Raw genomic sequence first — 17,855 nt, forward strand, 5'->3', positions numbered from 1 at the left:
TGTTACTTATTTTATTTGAAATAATTTATGAAATGTTAATTATTATTATTTTAATTTCTTCATCTTTTATTTTTTTATTTTTTAGATTTGATCTCTATTATTTTGATTATTATTTATTTTATTTGAGATAATTTATGAAATTATATTTTTTTTTCAATTTTATTCTCATTCAAATTTTTTATTTGTAAGATTTGTTCCTTATTATTTTAATAAACTTGAGAAAAATAAAATATTAATAAATTATTTTCTAGCTCATTTTCCATGACATAACCAAATACTAGAAAGTATTTTCCAACTTATTTTTCATTACACTGCTAAACATTAAAAAATAATTTATTTTCTTAAAATTTATTTTTCAAAAAAAAACTAATTTCCAGCGGACAACCATTATTTCATCTTTCTAATCTTCATTCTTCATTAAAATTTGATTTTCAAATTGCCGGGCCCATCTCGGACCTTATCTTCCATGCCTATTCTAAAGCATCATGATCAACCATGGCCTTCTCAGTCTTAAGCCATTGATTACATGGTTTTAATCTAACCTACAAAGCCCATGGGCCGATCCATCTCAAAACTCTGGCCATTTTACAAATGCCACGTGACATCAGATATTTCATACACTGGATTTCATTACCGCTCTCTAAAACACTAAAAAAAAAACCATAAATCCCCATCTTCACTAAGGTTTAAGCACACCCTTCTCTATCTGTCAATCAATCCATGGCAATTTCAAGCTTAAGCTTTGCTTGTAGACCCGGTTTTCCTCTTAGGCCATCTCTTTTTCACCGCATTCAAAAAGTAAGTGAATTTTACGTTTCTATTAATGTTTACAGTAACTAAGTGAATTTGGATATTTTCTTTCTAAATGTTTTTTTTTTTCATTATTTTCTTGCAGGTTCGGTTCAGCTCAGTTGCAGCAATTGAAACCCTTGATGTTCAAGAGAATGTTATCAAAGGCAACAGTCGAAACTTGGGTACGTTTTGCTTTATTGGGCTGTTTTCAAGTTCTCTGGTTTTATGGTGAGTTTTGGTTTTTTTTTTTTTTTTTGAAATTTTGGAATCTTTTTTTTAACTTTTTTTTAGGGGACTGTAAGGCGCCGGAGTGGAAGAAATTGAGTTCCAAGGAACTTGGACTCAGTAATTCATTGATTTCAATGCCTACAAAGAAGGTCCTTAATGGGCTTAAGAAAAATGGTATTGTTTTGGGTCATAACGAATTATTTTGTATCTGTGGATTTTCCTTGTTTTGTTGGCGATGAAAGGAAACATAAGTTGTTGGTGATACTTACGTTTATGTTAGGAAAGTTATTGTTTGTTACTAATGGTCATGATGTTTGTTATAGTCTTTTGTTGTTAAAAGATTGAGTTTTTCTTTTGTTTATTTTAGGATATGAGGTTTATCTCGTGGGAGGTTGTGTCCGGGATCTTATTTTAAAGAGAATACCAAAGGATTTTGATATAATCACATCAGCTGAGCTTAAAGAGGTTAATTTATGCTTCGATGCAGTGCTAAGCTTGTATAATTGTTGGTTTCTTTGTCATTTTGTTTAACGCTTGTGATGCCTGAAACAGCTTTAGAATCTGTGTTTAAATGCAATGCCATTATAAAATGTTCTGTTGGAGCTATTTGACAAGCTTGGTGAAATTTAATCATGTGTATAGGTAGTAAGGACATTTTCACATTGTGAAATAGTTGGCAAATGGTTTCCCATATGTCACGTGCATGTTGGGGATACTATTGTGGAGGTATGATGCTCTTTTTCTCTCTCACTCTCTGATCATTGCATCTGACAGATCATTGAATTTGGTTATTCTTCAATTAGTACACTTTGTGCTGCCTGTTGACGACTTTTGCATCATGCCACTTCCAATTTTATTCCTTTTTGCACATAATTGCTATAGCATTTGTTTCTTGGAACTAAATCGTCTACCTTTTTTGTTTTCATTTTTGTATTTCTAACTCTCTTTAATAACAGGTTTCGAGTTTTAGCACCACAGGACGGAAGTTCAAGGTGGATTTGAGAAATGACATCATTTGTCCCATTGATTGTGATGAGAAGGATTATGTTCGTTGGAAGAATTGTTTGCAGAGGGACTTCACAATAAATGGGTTGGTAGTTGAAGATACAAATTACCATTTTCTAGTTAGTGAATATTGGATCTCTATTTTGCAACTCTCCTCATTCTTCAAATGTTTTGACGTGTATGTTTTCCTTCTTTTTTATATATTTTTTTCTGGGACAGTTTTTTTAACATGCATTTGTCTTTGCATGCAGGTTGATGTTTGATCCATATAAAAGAATAGTGTACGATTATATGGGAGGCCTGGAAGATATTAAAAAGGCTAAAGTGTGAATGTATTTCTTAACTTCGTTTGTTTTTTTCTATCATTTTTCAACAAGTCACAATGTATATTGTCCTCACATCAGCTTCTGTGGGCATAGGTGCGAACTGTGATCCCAGCTGGTATTTCTTTTCAAGAGGACTGTGGTGAGCCTTTGTCTTCAATTCAACTTCACCATCTATTACCAGTGAAGCATGTGCATTTCTAGTTCATTAACAAGTACCATATGCATAGTCAACACTTTTCTTCTCATGTTCATGATCAGGTTGTATGTGACTCCTTTCTATTTGCAGCTCGCATTCTGCGTGCAGTAAGAATTGCTGCTCGTTTAGGATTCCGTTTTACAAGGGAAACAGCTCACTTTGTAAAAAATCTTTCTCGCTTGTTATTAAGACTTGACAAGGTGATCAGCTCTTCCTTGCTTCCTTATAGTTTCTGATACATTTAATTTTATACACGGATGTTTAAACTGACCTAACTCTAGTATCAAAATGTTCTAGCCAAGAATCATGATGGAGATGAACTACATGCTAGCATATGGTTCTGCTGAAGCTTCTTTGAGGATATTATGGAAATTTGGACTTCTTGAACTACTTCTGCCCATCCAGGTTTGTATTTGATGTTTAATTTCTGTGTGACACTTCTGTTGCTGGGCTAATATAGATTCATCTTGCAGGCAGCATATTTTGTTCGTGATGGTTTTAAGAGACGGGATAAGAGAAGTAACATGCTTCTGGTAATCTTATTATTTTGGTTACTCATTTTGTGCCTTTCATCTGCTGGTTTGACTGTAATTGAGGTTCAATTATAGATCAGGTTATAAGTTCCGGCAAAGCTCGTCTACCATCTAGTCTTGATTTTGGTTGGGTCTCTAAAAACAGTGTTTCTTAGAAATTGGGTTTTGTTTCCTGCTTTTTCATAGTTACTGATTTTCTAAACTAATAATCCAACTAGGGTATACCCTCGGGCCTCGCCCATTGCCAGTTTTGTCAAGAAGACTCTTCTGAGTGGTTGACTTCTTAAATATTTCGAAAGCACGGGTAGTTGACTTCTTAAATGATTGAAGTGTTTGTTATTTCATCTGCAGTGTCTGTTTTCTAACTTGGATAAACTCCTTGCACCTGATAGGCCATGCCACAGCAGCCTATGGTAATATTTTTCTTGATCTAAAATTTTGCTTTTCCCTTTTCAGATGCTATAATAAACCAGCACATCATGATCAAAACTTTTCAAGTTTGTTTGTCAACTATGCAATTTATCACCTCTCATGGTGCATTGCCCGGGAATATATATGAAGCTGTTTATTTGATTGAATTAAAATTTGTAAAAACATTATCCATCAATGAAGGTAATTCAAAGTTACATCCTCTGCAGTCACATGCTTTTGAAAATATATTTAATGCATGCTAGGGGTTTTCTTTTTTGATATGTTGTTTCATTTTAACTCTGGTATTTCTAATGTCCTGATTGATTCAAGATCATATTGAAGCAAGCCCTATCTCAAGTAAATCAACATTTAGTACTGGCTGCACATAAGTTACCAAGAAGTCAAGACTCATCACATCATTTTTTTTTCTAGGGTTGGAATCTTAGCATTCCATAAAGCATTAGCTGACCAACCAAGGGATCCTATGGTAGTGGCAGCATTTTGTCTAGCTGTTCACAATGGTGGGGATATTTTAGGAGGAGTAAACATGGCAAGGAAGATCACCAAGCCACATGACATCAGCTTTCATGAGTTAACGAAACCTCAGGATCTGGACTCTAAGATGCTGATTGATGAGGTTGTGGATTTTGCTGCATCTGTTAAACAAGTTTTAAATTGGATGACCGATGAGTATTATGTTTCACTGGCAATGGCAGAGTACCCTCAAGCACCATATTCAGATTTGGTGAGCACTTCCTTTTCCTTTTCCCTTTTCCTAGTGAGGCTATGTTTGACTTTGACATCGTCATCCTATTACGAAAAACAGTAAGGATCCTGATAATGCATAAGAAATAGCATTATGAGGGATATGCTTTTGGAGGGGCCATTGCTTTTTTGCAATGGTAAAAATTGCATGGGCTTGCAACCAGAAAAATGGAGGTTCAAGTCTAGAGAACAGCCACTTATCCCAAAATTCTAATATATAGAACTGTCTTGAAATCATCCCTGAGATTTAGTTCCATACTTTAGCTCCATGACTAGATAGAGTGGCCTTTCAGAAGAAATTATCTCTGCTTAACTTTGCACTCCATCTTATAAATATAGTTTCATTTTTGAATTCTAGATATAACAATTTTCTCAACTTGTGACTTATTTCATTTTTATTGATATAGTTTCATTTTAAGTGCTTCAAATAATACTGGTAGTGGGAAATATCTCTGGTATCAGCTATTTTCACCAGAAGTAAAACTACTGATGATAAAAACAGGACCTCTCCACTATTCATAAAAGGTAGGATCAGTGCCTACAGATTTATGCAATCTATTAGCAGATTAGGGTGGATATTATTTCCACATGTAGGTTCAAGAATGGAGATAACTATTGTTTGGAGAGTATCTTGCTTTCTCAATGTTTGTTTTTTCTTCAATGCTTTCGGTATTTGTATTTATATTTATCATTCGGAATATGCCTCACATGATCTACAATGTGCAGGTATTCTTTCCGTTGGCAGTGTATTTAAGAGTGTGCCGGATTTTTGAGTGCTCAAGAGATGGCCCGGAAAAAGGTTTTCTGCCAAAGCAAGGTAGAAAGATCGATTACGAGATGTTGGGTTTGGGAGGCCTGCAGGAAGTTCGGCATACTTTTGCGAGGGTTGTTTTTGATACTGTGTACCCGCTTAATTAAAACACTATGAATATTATCATTTTTTGCTCTTCTCACGGAAAAAAATCATTGAACTAGCTATTGATTTTAATGGTTTTCATAAGGTTTATTGGTTATTATTAAATTAATCAGCGACTGGAGGTGATAAAAAAAGCCGACCAACTAATTAAACAGTAAAACCGACAAAAAATTAACTGAAAAAACTGAATCAAGAAAAAAAAATAAACTAATAAAAAAAATCTAAAAAAATATCAATTTTATTCAATTCGAATTGCATCAAATTGGTTTAGCCATAATTAAACTTTACTATAAAACGTTATCTTTCCCTCCTTAAAAACTTTAACTTCCAAATCAAGCTGTCCCCTCTCTTGCTCTCTCCATCTCCATGCCCTTCCCTCTCTCTCCACCGAAACATCTCCACCAGAAATCTGGCCAAACCAACTTAAATGGCTAGAGATAATAGACATTGCCAATGTCTAATGTTCTTACCGTGATCTTCCTGCTCTTGCTCAGGATTCAACTGTTAAGGTATATTGTCTATGCAAGTTTCTTTAATATGTAGAACAATCATTTTCCCTCATATTCTTTTCTAACAGTTCGCATTTAAGTCTAATAGAACTCCTGCTTCAATGTTTCATATTTCTTTTTGTTTTTTGAAAATTTGTTGTACCAATTTCCCAATGATTATTTAACTAACAAACCGTGTTTGTTTTTGAAGTCTGTAAAAGTCAACTTATAACATATGCTACTGAAAATTTCAGGCATATGTTCTCTGATCTTATCTCAATTTGTTGGTTTTAACCCTCTTATAAACCTTGCAACCTGTTTTGATTCTCCGTCTCTTGAAGCTTATTATGTTCTGATAGTTTTTGAAATTCAAAGGAGAAAGGAATCTCTCATGCAAAAACTACTTAATGTATATCCATAATGTAATAGGTTGTATTTCTTATTTTAACTGTGTTTTTATCCAGCATCTCCCCTAGAAAGAAGTTTCGCCCTTTAAGTTATATGCAACCAGTTTTACTATCTTCTCTTCTGAGAAACCTAAGTACTCGTTAACCTTGTCATATTCAGTGATCCAATCATGGAATTCTTTTATATCCAAATCTCCATTGAATGCTGGGATTTCTATCTAAATGTAAAACTTGTGTGTATTGCAGCTGTCTGTCTTGAAATGCTAAGATCCTGCAACCTCCATCAAACTCATCTCCACCAACAACCTCCACATTGGCAAATAATTGCCTAGATGGATCTTTAAGAATAGGTATGCCGTTAAGCCTGCCTAGAAGAAAGTCTCTAGGCAAGTTCTTTCCTCTTCACGGTCCCTTTTTACGTCTACCATTAGCCAAACTAGATCTGTTATGGCTTGCTCCAAATAACCCATTCTTTGTTCCTAAGCTTATTCCAAACGATTCATTCTTTGTTCCTGAGCTAGCGTAAAATAATATATTTTCTGCTCTTAAGCTCACACAATGCCCTGGAGTACCTCCAATTTTGCATCATAGATTAGGTTACTACCATCGCCCTGGAGTACCTCCAATTTTGCATCATGGATTAGGTTACTACCATCTTCATTTATCAAAGAGATTAGCCTATTTTGATACCAGTTGACGAGGTATATAGCGTTGCCAAAACTCTCCATTATTTTATAAAATATGAATAATGGTCTAAATATCTATTATTAAAACTTACTTAACTAATGTAATCTATCTAATATTAGGATTCCTAACTAATAAAATATTAATTAAATTAAAAATTCTAAACTAAAGAGAAAACAAATAATTAAAATCTAAAATTAACTAGAAAAATAATTAAAATAGAAAAACAATAATTTTAGAATTCATGTCGGATGCTTCCAGGTTTCTTCATGAACTTCTTTTCAAACTTAGCCTTATCTATCTAGTCTATAAATATAGTTGCAACATGTTCCACGTCAATCTTTTTCATTGTTGTTGTGCAGTCTTTTATAGTGGTGTTAGAACCATCCTGGTTAGCTTTTTAATCCAATCAAGTCAATGACTTAAGTATTAAATTTTTCTTATTTCTTTAAAAACGATGGTGTCATCCTAACATTTATTTTTTTGTATTAAAAAAAATTCAACCCAGCCCGTCACCCATCTAGTTCAACCCGAACCTGGACCGTGCAATCCTACACTAATAAGTGACGCAAGTTCAAGAACTGTAAAGGCCACAACTTGACATGAAGATATATTGGAAAACGTCTCAATTACTCAACCTGCTTCCTACTTTGTACGAGTCTTGTTCCACATGCAAGGATTTTCCTTGATTTGTTTTCTGGCTCGTGTATATACACACTGAATTACAGATTTTTATTATTATTATTTTCACATTCTTTGTATCATAGCTCTCGCTAGCTCCCATTAAGCTGGGAAAATTGAAGATTTTTTGATAATAACGAAATTGAAATACATCACATCTTACAGATTGGCTCAACTTTGGGATCAAAAGCCAAGGCTTCTTTCTAACCGGTTTGCTGTAGTGCTTCTTCGTAGAATTCACTACTAACTGGTAATATATCTTGTTATAAACTTGATTTGCTTGAGACAAGACTGCTTTCAAGCAACCAACTTACATGCTGTTAAGCTGCCAACAAGCCAGGATTCAACGAAGTTGCTGAACCTCAAATAACTTAACAAGAATGGTATGGTTCCAATCAGGTAGTATGACCTAATGTTGTTTTAAAGCGAAGTTATATATTAATTAGTGAATCAAGAAAGTAGTATCGCGTACTCAAGCAGACAAGATTGCTTTGATCATTTTGTCATCACACAGAAGCCAGTTTCTGCAGATGATATAAAAGCTTTGTGAATCATGATCGTCTGGACATATATGGACAGAAATATGAACTCGGTAATCAAACCATGGAAGCTGGTATGTTACTTTCACATCATAATACTCTCCTCTTTGTGGGAACTGAGATCCAACATTGCTTGTTAGACTGTACTAATTAACATGAACATATCAGAATAGAAGATGAAATGAAAATCATCCTCTTAAGAATCAATCAACGATGATAGAACAACGAAATACAAATCATGTTTTAAAAGAATACTGCCAATGAGCATGGTATCAGCTGACCAACTATTATTTGTCCATCAAAAAGAAACCCTTAGGAGGGTGATATACTTGTTCACCGGTAAGCTCGAAATTTAAGGCTTTGCAACAGCTGGAGCAGGAGCAGCACCACCAGTAGTTGGTCTATGAAAAGAACAAGAAAGTTGTTGAAATGCAATCTTCAAGGACTCAGGAAGGAAGATAACAAAGCATAAGACGATACAAAGCTAAAGGAAAAGAAACTTACAGGCCAACAAACACTTTAAATGCATCATAGATACCCCATTGTGCTCCTGTAAGTGTTCCTATCATGACAATTCGGAGAGGAAGGCCGCGGGTAAAGAGACCCCATAAACCTAGCTGCCTGATGGCCTGCGATAGAAGAAACCATGACAAAACATTGCAGGTGAACAAATGCTGACAAAATGTGGGAACAAAAACACTTGTGCATTAATTAAAAACAACTAGGGGACACTAAAATTCACTTACATCACCAGCAGTCGCCCCCCTGGCACTGTTGAGGAAAGACACCAGGTTGTCAGCAGGGTGTGAGACAATAGCACAGAGTATACCAGCAAGGTATCCACCAGCAAAGCTGACTCCAAGCTGCAAATTTTTGCTGCACTGGTCTTTTGGTGTTGGGATGACATTCTTGTATAGTTGCTCCACAATAGTCTCAAAGGACGCAAATTTCATCATTGTATCTGCAAGAAATATACCAATTCTGATCATCAGCTACATTCTTAACTTTAAACAAACAGATCCTTTTACTGAACATGTTTCGGCTTACATGGAATCTGACGTCCCCAAAGAGGAACAAGCCCTTTGTATAACCTGAGAGCATTGAACATTCATTCATCAAATAGACATTCGGTAATTTATATCGTGCCCTAAAAATTACCAAATAATCACAAAACGAAAGATTTTTTGTGCCAGTGTCATACCCAGAATAACCTTCAGATCTGAGAAACTTTGGCATGCCATCTGCCAAGCCCCTAGCAAAACCAGGCTGAGTTTGGACACGAACTTTCACTGCCTCCATAGGGCAGAGAGCAACATCAGCAATTAATTCAGCAGATGCTGAACCAGCAAGATAAATCAAGGTCTTGTACTTGGCTGCATATTCAGGGCCAGCCATATCTGAGTAGTACTTCTTAAAGAACTCATAGAATCCAAATTTGCAAGCACCCTGCGCACTATAACCAAGCAAGGTAGGAACCCATCCTCTAAAGAAACCTCTAACTCCCTGCTCCTTGAGCAATACTCCAAATCCTGAAGTAATGCTCTTGTACTTTGATGGGTCAATCTGAAATATCAATTACAGTAAAATTTCTGCAGCTGACCTATAAAATTGTGGCTAGTGGGGTATTCATTTTCAAGTCCACATCTAATAGTAATTTTGCTCCAAAGATGGAGATCAAACTTCTCAAAAAAAAATTTATAAAACTCTCAAATTAACAACCAACCATAAGAAACGCAAGAAATTACTTCTCTTTAAAGAGAGAGAGAGAGAGAGAGAGAGAGAGAGAGAGAGAGAAACAGGACAAAACCCTTAAAAATCACAAATTAATCAAAAGCTTTTACATCCTAGAAACAAAGAATAAAAAAGAGCCAAGAATTGTTTTGCTTCATAAATGAAAATCAGTTAAAAGGCAATTTGCCAAAGTTTAGGTAGTACTTTCAACTCATTATATTTTTACAACATCCTAGTTAATAGGATCATAAAAAGTGTAAGATCATAGACAAAGAAGTTAAAAAATCTTAATGTTATACCTGCATATTGCACTTGACAAGATCAAGAGGAGTGACAGTCATGTGAGTGAGTCCACAGCTAAAAATCCCACCAGCAGTACAAGCCAAATAATAAGCTGGTGAGAACATCTCTATCTTCTCCGAAGGTGCTGGTATGGCAAAGTTCTTTGACAGCACTCCATGATCACCACTGTTGGATGATGGTGAAAGCTTAGACTGTTGCAGGAGGTGCGGCACTCCTCCATTATAACTGGAGCCAGCGGAAGAAGAGTAAAGAAAGCTTGGGATCAAAGATTGACAAGAATTGTTGTTCTTGGCCATTTGAAACAATTTTTTTCGTTGGATTGTTCTTTTTTTCTCTTTGTTGGTTTTGTATCTCTGTCTCTCTATGGCTTTGAGGAGAAAATGGAGCTAGTGTTGGTCCTGTTTAAAGGGGGGAAATAAGGAGAAAATGTGGCTGGAGAGAAACGAAGTGTTTGGAGCGCCAGAAAGTTTTTCAAAGGGCTGCCCTTCCTTTGCGCGGTAATTTAATTATAGGCTGTCTGGCTCTGTTTATTCTAGTTAAGCTACGCCGCGGGCTGTCACAATTTTTTCCCAACATTAAAAAAAAAAAAAAAAAAAAAAAACACCCACAATATTAAGATGATCCAGGTATTTCTAAAAAAGGAAAAAAAATATTCAAGACTTGGATTAAAATGCAATGATAGTAAATAAAATAATAAAAAAATTGATAATATAAAAAAAACTGATCCAACCTCATATAAGTTAACATGTCAAATCTATAAATAAAAATATGATAACACCATTAAAAATATTAAAAAAAAAATTGAAGGTCATTTCTAGCAAATTAAATTGTTGAAATTTATAAGAAAAAAAAAATAACTTAAACCCATCCGAGTCAGCAAGCAAAATTTGCAACCTGGTCATGATACAAGGATAACCATGTTAAAAGTAAATTTAAAATGAATAAAATTATGAAATATTAATTACCAAACAACCCAATTCAAAACTGGAAAAAAATTTAAAAATACATAAAAAAAAGATTTAAGTCAACTCAAATTAATCCGTTAACACTGCGATCACGAGCATTAAATTGAGATAACCCCACGGGAAAGAAAGTGAAGAAAAAAAAACAAAGATAAATTCTTAATAAATCAAATTTGATATAAGAATTAAATGAAATCAAACAATGAGGGAAACAATTGAAGAAAAAAATCAATTTAAAAGACAAAACAAATAGCAATAAAAAGAATAAGGATCAAATTAGATGTAAAAACAAATGTCAGGAAAGCTTTATATTTTGACAAGGAGAAAAGAGAGAAAAGAGAATAGAGGAGAAATAAGTCTATTGGAGCCTAAACGCTACTCTATCGTGCACACACGTCTAACTACTAGAAAGATTACGATGATACGCCTCTAGCACAGCCATAAAAGGCGGCTTTTGGCCGTGAACCGATACCACATGGACTGCCAAAAGGGTGTGGGAGTTACCCAAAAGCACACGCCAACCACTTTTGTTTAAATTTTTTTTATATAATTTTAAAATATTATATTCTCTCAGTTAATTTGATAATAACTAAAAATATATATTGAAAATACAAAAAAAAAATCCTTAAACACTACTTGGAAATTTTTACTTTTAAAGGCAAGTTAATTATTTTAATTTTGATGTGCCTATAAAATATAAAAAAATCAAATTATTCATTATTAATTTGATAATGATTATATTAGCCTAATAGCTACCTCAATAGCTAGCTCATTGGGTGTTTTTTCAAAGGGCAAAACAATAATTATATTGTAATGATTTGTGTCTAGGGAATTCACCTTGCCTTTCAATTTTATTTTTTAATTGAATAGTATGGTCAAATTTTAATGGCATAATTTCACGATATTTATATTGTGAAACAAGGAGGAGCAATTGCAATATTTGTTTTTTTTTTTAAAAAAAAAAGAAGAAGTTCATTTCCACTCAAATTCAAAAAAAAAAATATTATATTTTTCACGTCTATGTATATTGAAAATAAACTTATATCTTAAATATAGATATCATCTCTTCAAAAAATCAATAAATAAACTTATATCTTAATAATATTTATCTGTCAGCAATTTTTTAAATAGTAATATAAAATTTACCTTCAAATTAAGTTAATTTTATTTTTACCATCTTAGCTGAGATTTTAAAGTCAAAAAGTGTATTTGATAACTTGAATTGTGATTAAATAAATAATATTAACATTGAAAATCCAAATAATATATAATGCATTAAACACCAACTTATCTTGACTAAACCCTCACCTCCTAATAATAATTTGCAAGCTATAGCTTACCAGTAATTGCCAATTTGACATTTTCTATTGGCAATTACAGGTAAGCAGAGACGTGATAGTGTCATACTGCCATGGATTCAAGCTCGGTGAAGACGTAAAGTTTGGTACATTCCACGGGACACGACTTTTCAGGGAAACCCCAAGGTTCCATCTCTTCCGGCAAGCAAAGAGCCAGAGGCTGGCCCTTTCCTTTTTGTTTTTGGTTTTTTCTTTTCTTCTTGTTCGGTGTCTTCGATTTTGGCTGATTTCCTGGCGCCCTTTCTCTTTCGAATCCCTCTTGGAAAAGTAATAAATGAGAAAGGTTTGAGTTTACAGGACCAAAATGTCAAAGGATAATTATATTCAATATGATCCTTATTCTCTTGAATTATTTTTTTCATTCAATTTTCTCTCTTAATATTTTATTTTATTTTTTTCTAGATTTAATTCTCTTTTTTTTAATTACTCTTTTTTTTTCATCTTTTTCTTAATTTTTTTTCTTTTAATTTTGTCCCTGTGTATTTTATTTTATTTGTTTATCCAATTTTGGTTTTCATTCTTTTATTTGCTCTTTTTTTATTTTATTTTTTGATTAAGTCTCTCATTATTTTTTTTTCATTAGTTTTTAATATTAGATTTGTTCTTTATTGTTTTGATTACTATTTATTTATTTTTTTGAATTTTTTGATGGTTAAAAATTTTATTCAAGATTATTTTTGGTCTTCTTATGGTCATCTTGGTCTCATGACCAAAGTTACTGGTTTTGAAGATTAGCCCGATTTAACTTCTTCTTTTTATTCTTTGTTATTAGGGTATTGGGCCTTGAACTTTATATTTTTTTCTATTTATTTTTTTATGGGTTATCCTGGATCACGTGTTAGTCAAGTTAACTTGAATTTACCTAGGTTATTATCGTTTGAATATTTTTTTATATACTCAAAAAAATTAACCCGGGGCAAAAAAAATAAATAAAGAATGAATCATGTAAAGGTGATCATTTTCGGTTCGGTTCGGTTTTCACATGAAAAAATTAACCAAACCAAAATTATTATTTTTTAAAATTTAAAACTGAAACTGGTTCAAACCGACCGGTTTCGGTTCGGTTTTTGTTATTAAAAAACCAGTAAAATCGAGAATCAAATCCCGTTTCTGCTGATTTCATGATTCAAAATGATCATAGATGTGGGATAAGTTGCTGCTGGACAAAAACCCCAAGACTTAGAGATTCAAATCTATATTTCGATGCAGAAGGCAATCCATTATTATCTAAAGATGTAGCTGAGACAACTCCTTGTAGGAAGAGGAGCTGGAAGCACACTACAAATGAAACTCTTAGGAGTTTGAGTCAGAAATTTAGGCCAAAATCCTTTGATGAATTGGTGGGACAAAATGCAGTGGTAAGATCTCTTTTGGGTGCCATTTCTAAAGGAAGGATAACCTCTTTATATCTCTTCCATGGTCCTCGTGGCACAGGTAAGACCTCTACCGCGAGGATATTTGCTTGTTGCTGCCCTGATTGCCTCTCACATGAGTACAAATCATGTGGTGTCTGTCGAGAATGTGTTGCATTCTTTTTTGGGAAGAGTCGGGATGTGAAAGAATGTGGCGGCTGCAAGTGTTAGAGTGTTGTTTTGGGGTTTAGTGTAGTAACTATTTATACTATCTTTTTATATATATTTTTTAAGAGTTATATGGTTGAAGAATCGGTTCGGTTAATTCTAGTTCAATCGGTTTTAGACATTTAAAACCGAACCGGAAATTCTTTTGAATTTTCTAATCAGTTAAGTTTTTTTTTTTTAGAACGGTTTTTCGATTAATTTTTTTTTTTGGGGGGGGGGGTATGAAAAGAAAATACTCACAAAAAATTTCCTTAACCGTCTTTGGTAATAAAATCATATGAGCGTGAAGTAAAATAATTTTAGTTTTAGTTTATAGTATTTATTTTTTATTGATGGGTAAATTGATTTAAAGCTGCTCCTTACCATTAAATTATCACACCCAAATTCTTGAAAGAAAGAAAGAAACAAAACAAAACCCTTCATGATCCGATTCTTACATTTCTTTTTCTCAAGATACCGATCAATAAAGGGAAAAATGAAAATGGCAGGAATACAATTTGAGTGAGAGTACAAAGCCGGGTTCTTAAAATCTGGGGACAACTCATCTCTCATTTTTCACCTTTACAGAGAGGCCCTTACTTGTTTTTATTGAAAATAAATGCATCAAAAATAATATTAAAAAAAATTTATTTCTTACATCAACAAATTTAAACAATCTAAAAATATAAAAAAATTAAATTTAAACAAAAAAAATCAAAATTTAGTTAAACGTGATTTGCACCACATTCCCGAACCGCATTTTTAGTATCAACCATAAACTACAAATGTTTTGAAATTTTTTATTTTTGTTTTTTTACTTAAAATAAAAAAAATTTATGTTTTCATATCATATATATGTACTAGTATTAAAAATAATTTTTTAAAAAAAAATTAATAAATTTTTAAACAAAAAATATTTTAAATCACCAAGCAATGAGTTTCAAGTTCTTGGCTCCATGCCAAGCCGAGACCTTGGTGAGTTAAGAGCCGAGAATTCTACTAATTGGTCGAAGCAGTTGACATGCGTTTTTAATAATGTGAATTCGAAACAGATTAACTTGATCGTTCTCAAGTGATGATATAATGAGACTAGTTAGGTCTTGTTTGTTGGATTTGCTGCTTGGCTGTATTTTTAAAAAAAATTGAATTTTTTTTTTTAAATTTTTTTTTTTTTAGTATTTTTAAATAGTATTAATATGTTGATATTAAAAATAAATTTTAAAAAATAAAAAAAACATATTAATATATTAAAAAAAAAAATTTAAAAACAACAAATATCACAATTACAAACACTGACTTAATATCTACCTTAATATCTTAATATCTGGCTACTTGATCAACTACAGTCTAGTGGGCAATTACATAACCCTTATCCCTTGGGTACGTATGCTCAAAGACTTTGGACTCAGCCCACTCGAAGCGCAATTACCTAACCCTTCTCACTTGAGTACGTATGCTCAAAGACTTTGGACTCGGCCCACTCGAAGCTCATAAATCCCACACACGCATCATTCCTTTCCAGGAAATCTCTGCCTTCTTGTAAAGGAGTCGGCAGTCATGTTACTAAGAAAGAAATAATGCGCACTTGAGGGCCTAGCTGCTGTGGTCAATCGTGTGACTTGTTCCGCTCCCGTTCCGGGTTCGACCCTCTATGTACACGCCTGTCACCCCCGCGGTGCCTTACCTGCTCCTGGGCTTGCAGGATGTCCAGTGGGCCGTGGGGAATAATCGTGGTGCGCGTAAGCTGGCCCGGACACCCCACGTAAATCAAAAAAAAAAATGCTAAAAAAAAAATTAGCATATGACTAGAATAATGAGGCGCATTTAGCATGCTGAAAAATACCTCACTCGTGTTATAGATTCCTACTATATAAAAAAAAAAAAAAAGTAATTGTGATTAATAAAATGAATTTTTTTATAAAAAAAAAATAAGTCATGATGACCTTAAAATGAAAATAATTTGAAAACCGATAAAAAAGTAAAAATTAAATGAGATTTTATAAAATAAAATAAAAAATTCATTTTTAATTAAACCAATAATATAAAAAAATATATATTAATAAAAAATGTAGAAGGATGAATCCTGAAAAGAAAATATTCAATTTTATAAAAAACAACCTGAGTCAATCTACTGAACACATAACCCAAGTCATGAAAATATGATATATCCACGGAAAATATATCAAAAAAATTTGGAAAGCTCAATTATAAGTCAATCCAATGTTAAAGGATAAAATTAAAAAGGAAATACTATTATAAAAAAAAAAAAAATGATTCAAGTTAACCCTAGCTAGCCTGCCAAACCCACAACTCAAGTTGTGAGACCCGGATAACCCAACAGAATGAAAATAAAAAAAATAATGATGCTTGTTAAAAAACTATCTCAACCAAATATCCTAAGTTATTAGGTGAGACTTCAAGATATGATTTATATTATTCTATTGAATGATGAAATTGAAAAAGAAATGTTGTAAAAAATAACAATAAAAAGAATCAAGATCAAATTTGACATCAAAACAAATTGAATCCCCATTTGCTATTTTGAAGAGAGCTAGACGCGAAAACTGGGAAGGAGAGAGAAAAGAAATGAAAAAATATATATATAAAATTTGAATGGTACCAAGAAAGGGCAACTCTGCACGTGTCATTAATGTGCGACGAGCTCTCTTACACACTGGAGCTTGTGTACACCTGCCAACAACTCTTTTAATTCTCTCAAATTAGTCTTTAAACACTTTTTTATATTTCAAATTTGATCCCTAAATATATAATTATTTTAAATCAATAAAATAGAATTTTATTTTACGGAATTAAATATCAAATAAGCACTAGAATTTTTCCTCGACACTGTAAACCAACCTAATTTGAAAGGATATTATTGGAAAAAAAAACTTATGGCACTATTACAATCTACAATAATATCTATTTATCTTGATTTTCATTGAAACCTAAAGCTCTTGCTATCATAAATCAACCTAATTTAAAAGGATAAAATTAAAAAAAAAACTGAGTGACAAAATTTATTATAGCACTATTACAATCCATAATAAACCTGAAATCCTTTAGTTTCTTTATAATATTTAGCTACAATGATTATTAAACATAGGAGATAAATTAGTGTAAAGAGCTCCTTTATTTTTCATTCCAATTGAACCAGAGTTTAACCTTTTATTTTTCATTTCAGGATACACTGTATATCATTAATGACGTGTAATAGATATTTATCCCTTATTAATGACATTATAAGCAAAAAAAATTTCAAGTCTTTTCATTTCTTGAAGACAACGAGGTTCAGGAGTTATAAATATTTCTTGAACTACTCATGTAAGAGGTTCATGACTTTTCTTACTCTAAAAACTTATATATTCCATAGTATTAATCACTCCCCCAAACAAGAATAAACACTCTTGCTATTAAAACTTGAGGCTCTTATTTTTATTGATTTTTTTTCTATAAAAATTATTGATTTTATCATCAGAGAATCTTTAAATTTCATCGATAGAGATTATTTTTGCAAGTACTAAGATTTTTGCCTTTAATTTAATACTTTCTGAGCTAAAAAGAGAACTAATTACATGAATATTTCGATTAACCAATATCCAAATACCAAACAACCGGCTCGTTGAACATACTGGATTTTGGTAAATTGTAATATCATTGGTCAGTGATTCATAAGGGAAATAATATGGAGAGTATTTATAGAGTGGGAGGTATGCTTTACCTTATTAGAAGAGAATATACGTGAACAGAAGCCTTGATGCAATTCAGCATCCGCAGCTTAACTGTAATCAGAACGAGTAGGTTGCCGGCTGAGAAATTCTCTTGTTGAATCAAAACTGTGTAGTAGTTTTTTTTATAAGAAGAAATTTGAGAATAATTAAGTTTTGGATATTTAAGTATTATGTGAGCAAATGATTAACCATTATAATCAATATTTAATGAATTTTTTTTCTTGGAATTGGATTTGTCGA

General features: G+C 32.7%; 2 protein-coding genes across 2 annotated transcripts; one reads left to right on the forward strand and one right to left on the reverse strand.

Moving 5' to 3' along the window:
* Positions 1-629: 629 nt before the first annotated feature.
* LOC7454593 (uncharacterized) lies at positions 630-5,244 on the forward strand. The gene is made up of 14 exons (XM_002318125.4): positions 630-798; positions 896-974; positions 1,084-1,194; positions 1,388-1,485; positions 1,663-1,746; positions 1,977-2,110; positions 2,277-2,349; positions 2,445-2,490; positions 2,638-2,747; positions 2,845-2,952; positions 3,021-3,080; positions 3,432-3,493; positions 3,924-4,236; positions 4,983-5,244. Exons 1-14 carry the CDS (start codon positions 721-723, stop codon positions 5,172-5,174), a joined length of 1,548 nt encoding a protein of 515 aa, XP_002318161.3. The 5' UTR covers positions 630-720; the 3' UTR covers positions 5,175-5,244.
* A 2,772-nt stretch (positions 5,245-8,016) lies between these two features.
* On the reverse strand, positions 8,017-10,498 carry LOC7484875 (mitochondrial phosphate carrier protein 3, mitochondrial). The gene is made up of 6 exons (XM_002318729.4): positions 10,002-10,498; positions 9,173-9,534; positions 9,019-9,062; positions 8,718-8,932; positions 8,476-8,600; positions 8,017-8,372 (listed from the first exon to the last, which is right to left on the reverse strand). Exons 1-6 carry the CDS (start codon positions 10,299-10,301, stop codon positions 8,324-8,326), a joined length of 1,095 nt encoding a protein of 364 aa, XP_002318765.2. The 5' UTR covers positions 10,302-10,498; the 3' UTR covers positions 8,017-8,323.
* Between the last annotated feature and the right edge of the window lie 7,357 nt (positions 10,499-17,855).

Source organism: Populus trichocarpa, chromosome 12 (assembly GCF_000002775.5).
Source record: "Populus trichocarpa isolate Nisqually-1 chromosome 12, P.trichocarpa_v4.1, whole genome shotgun sequence".
Lineage (NCBI taxonomy): Eukaryota > Viridiplantae > Streptophyta > Magnoliopsida > Malpighiales > Salicaceae > Populus > Populus trichocarpa.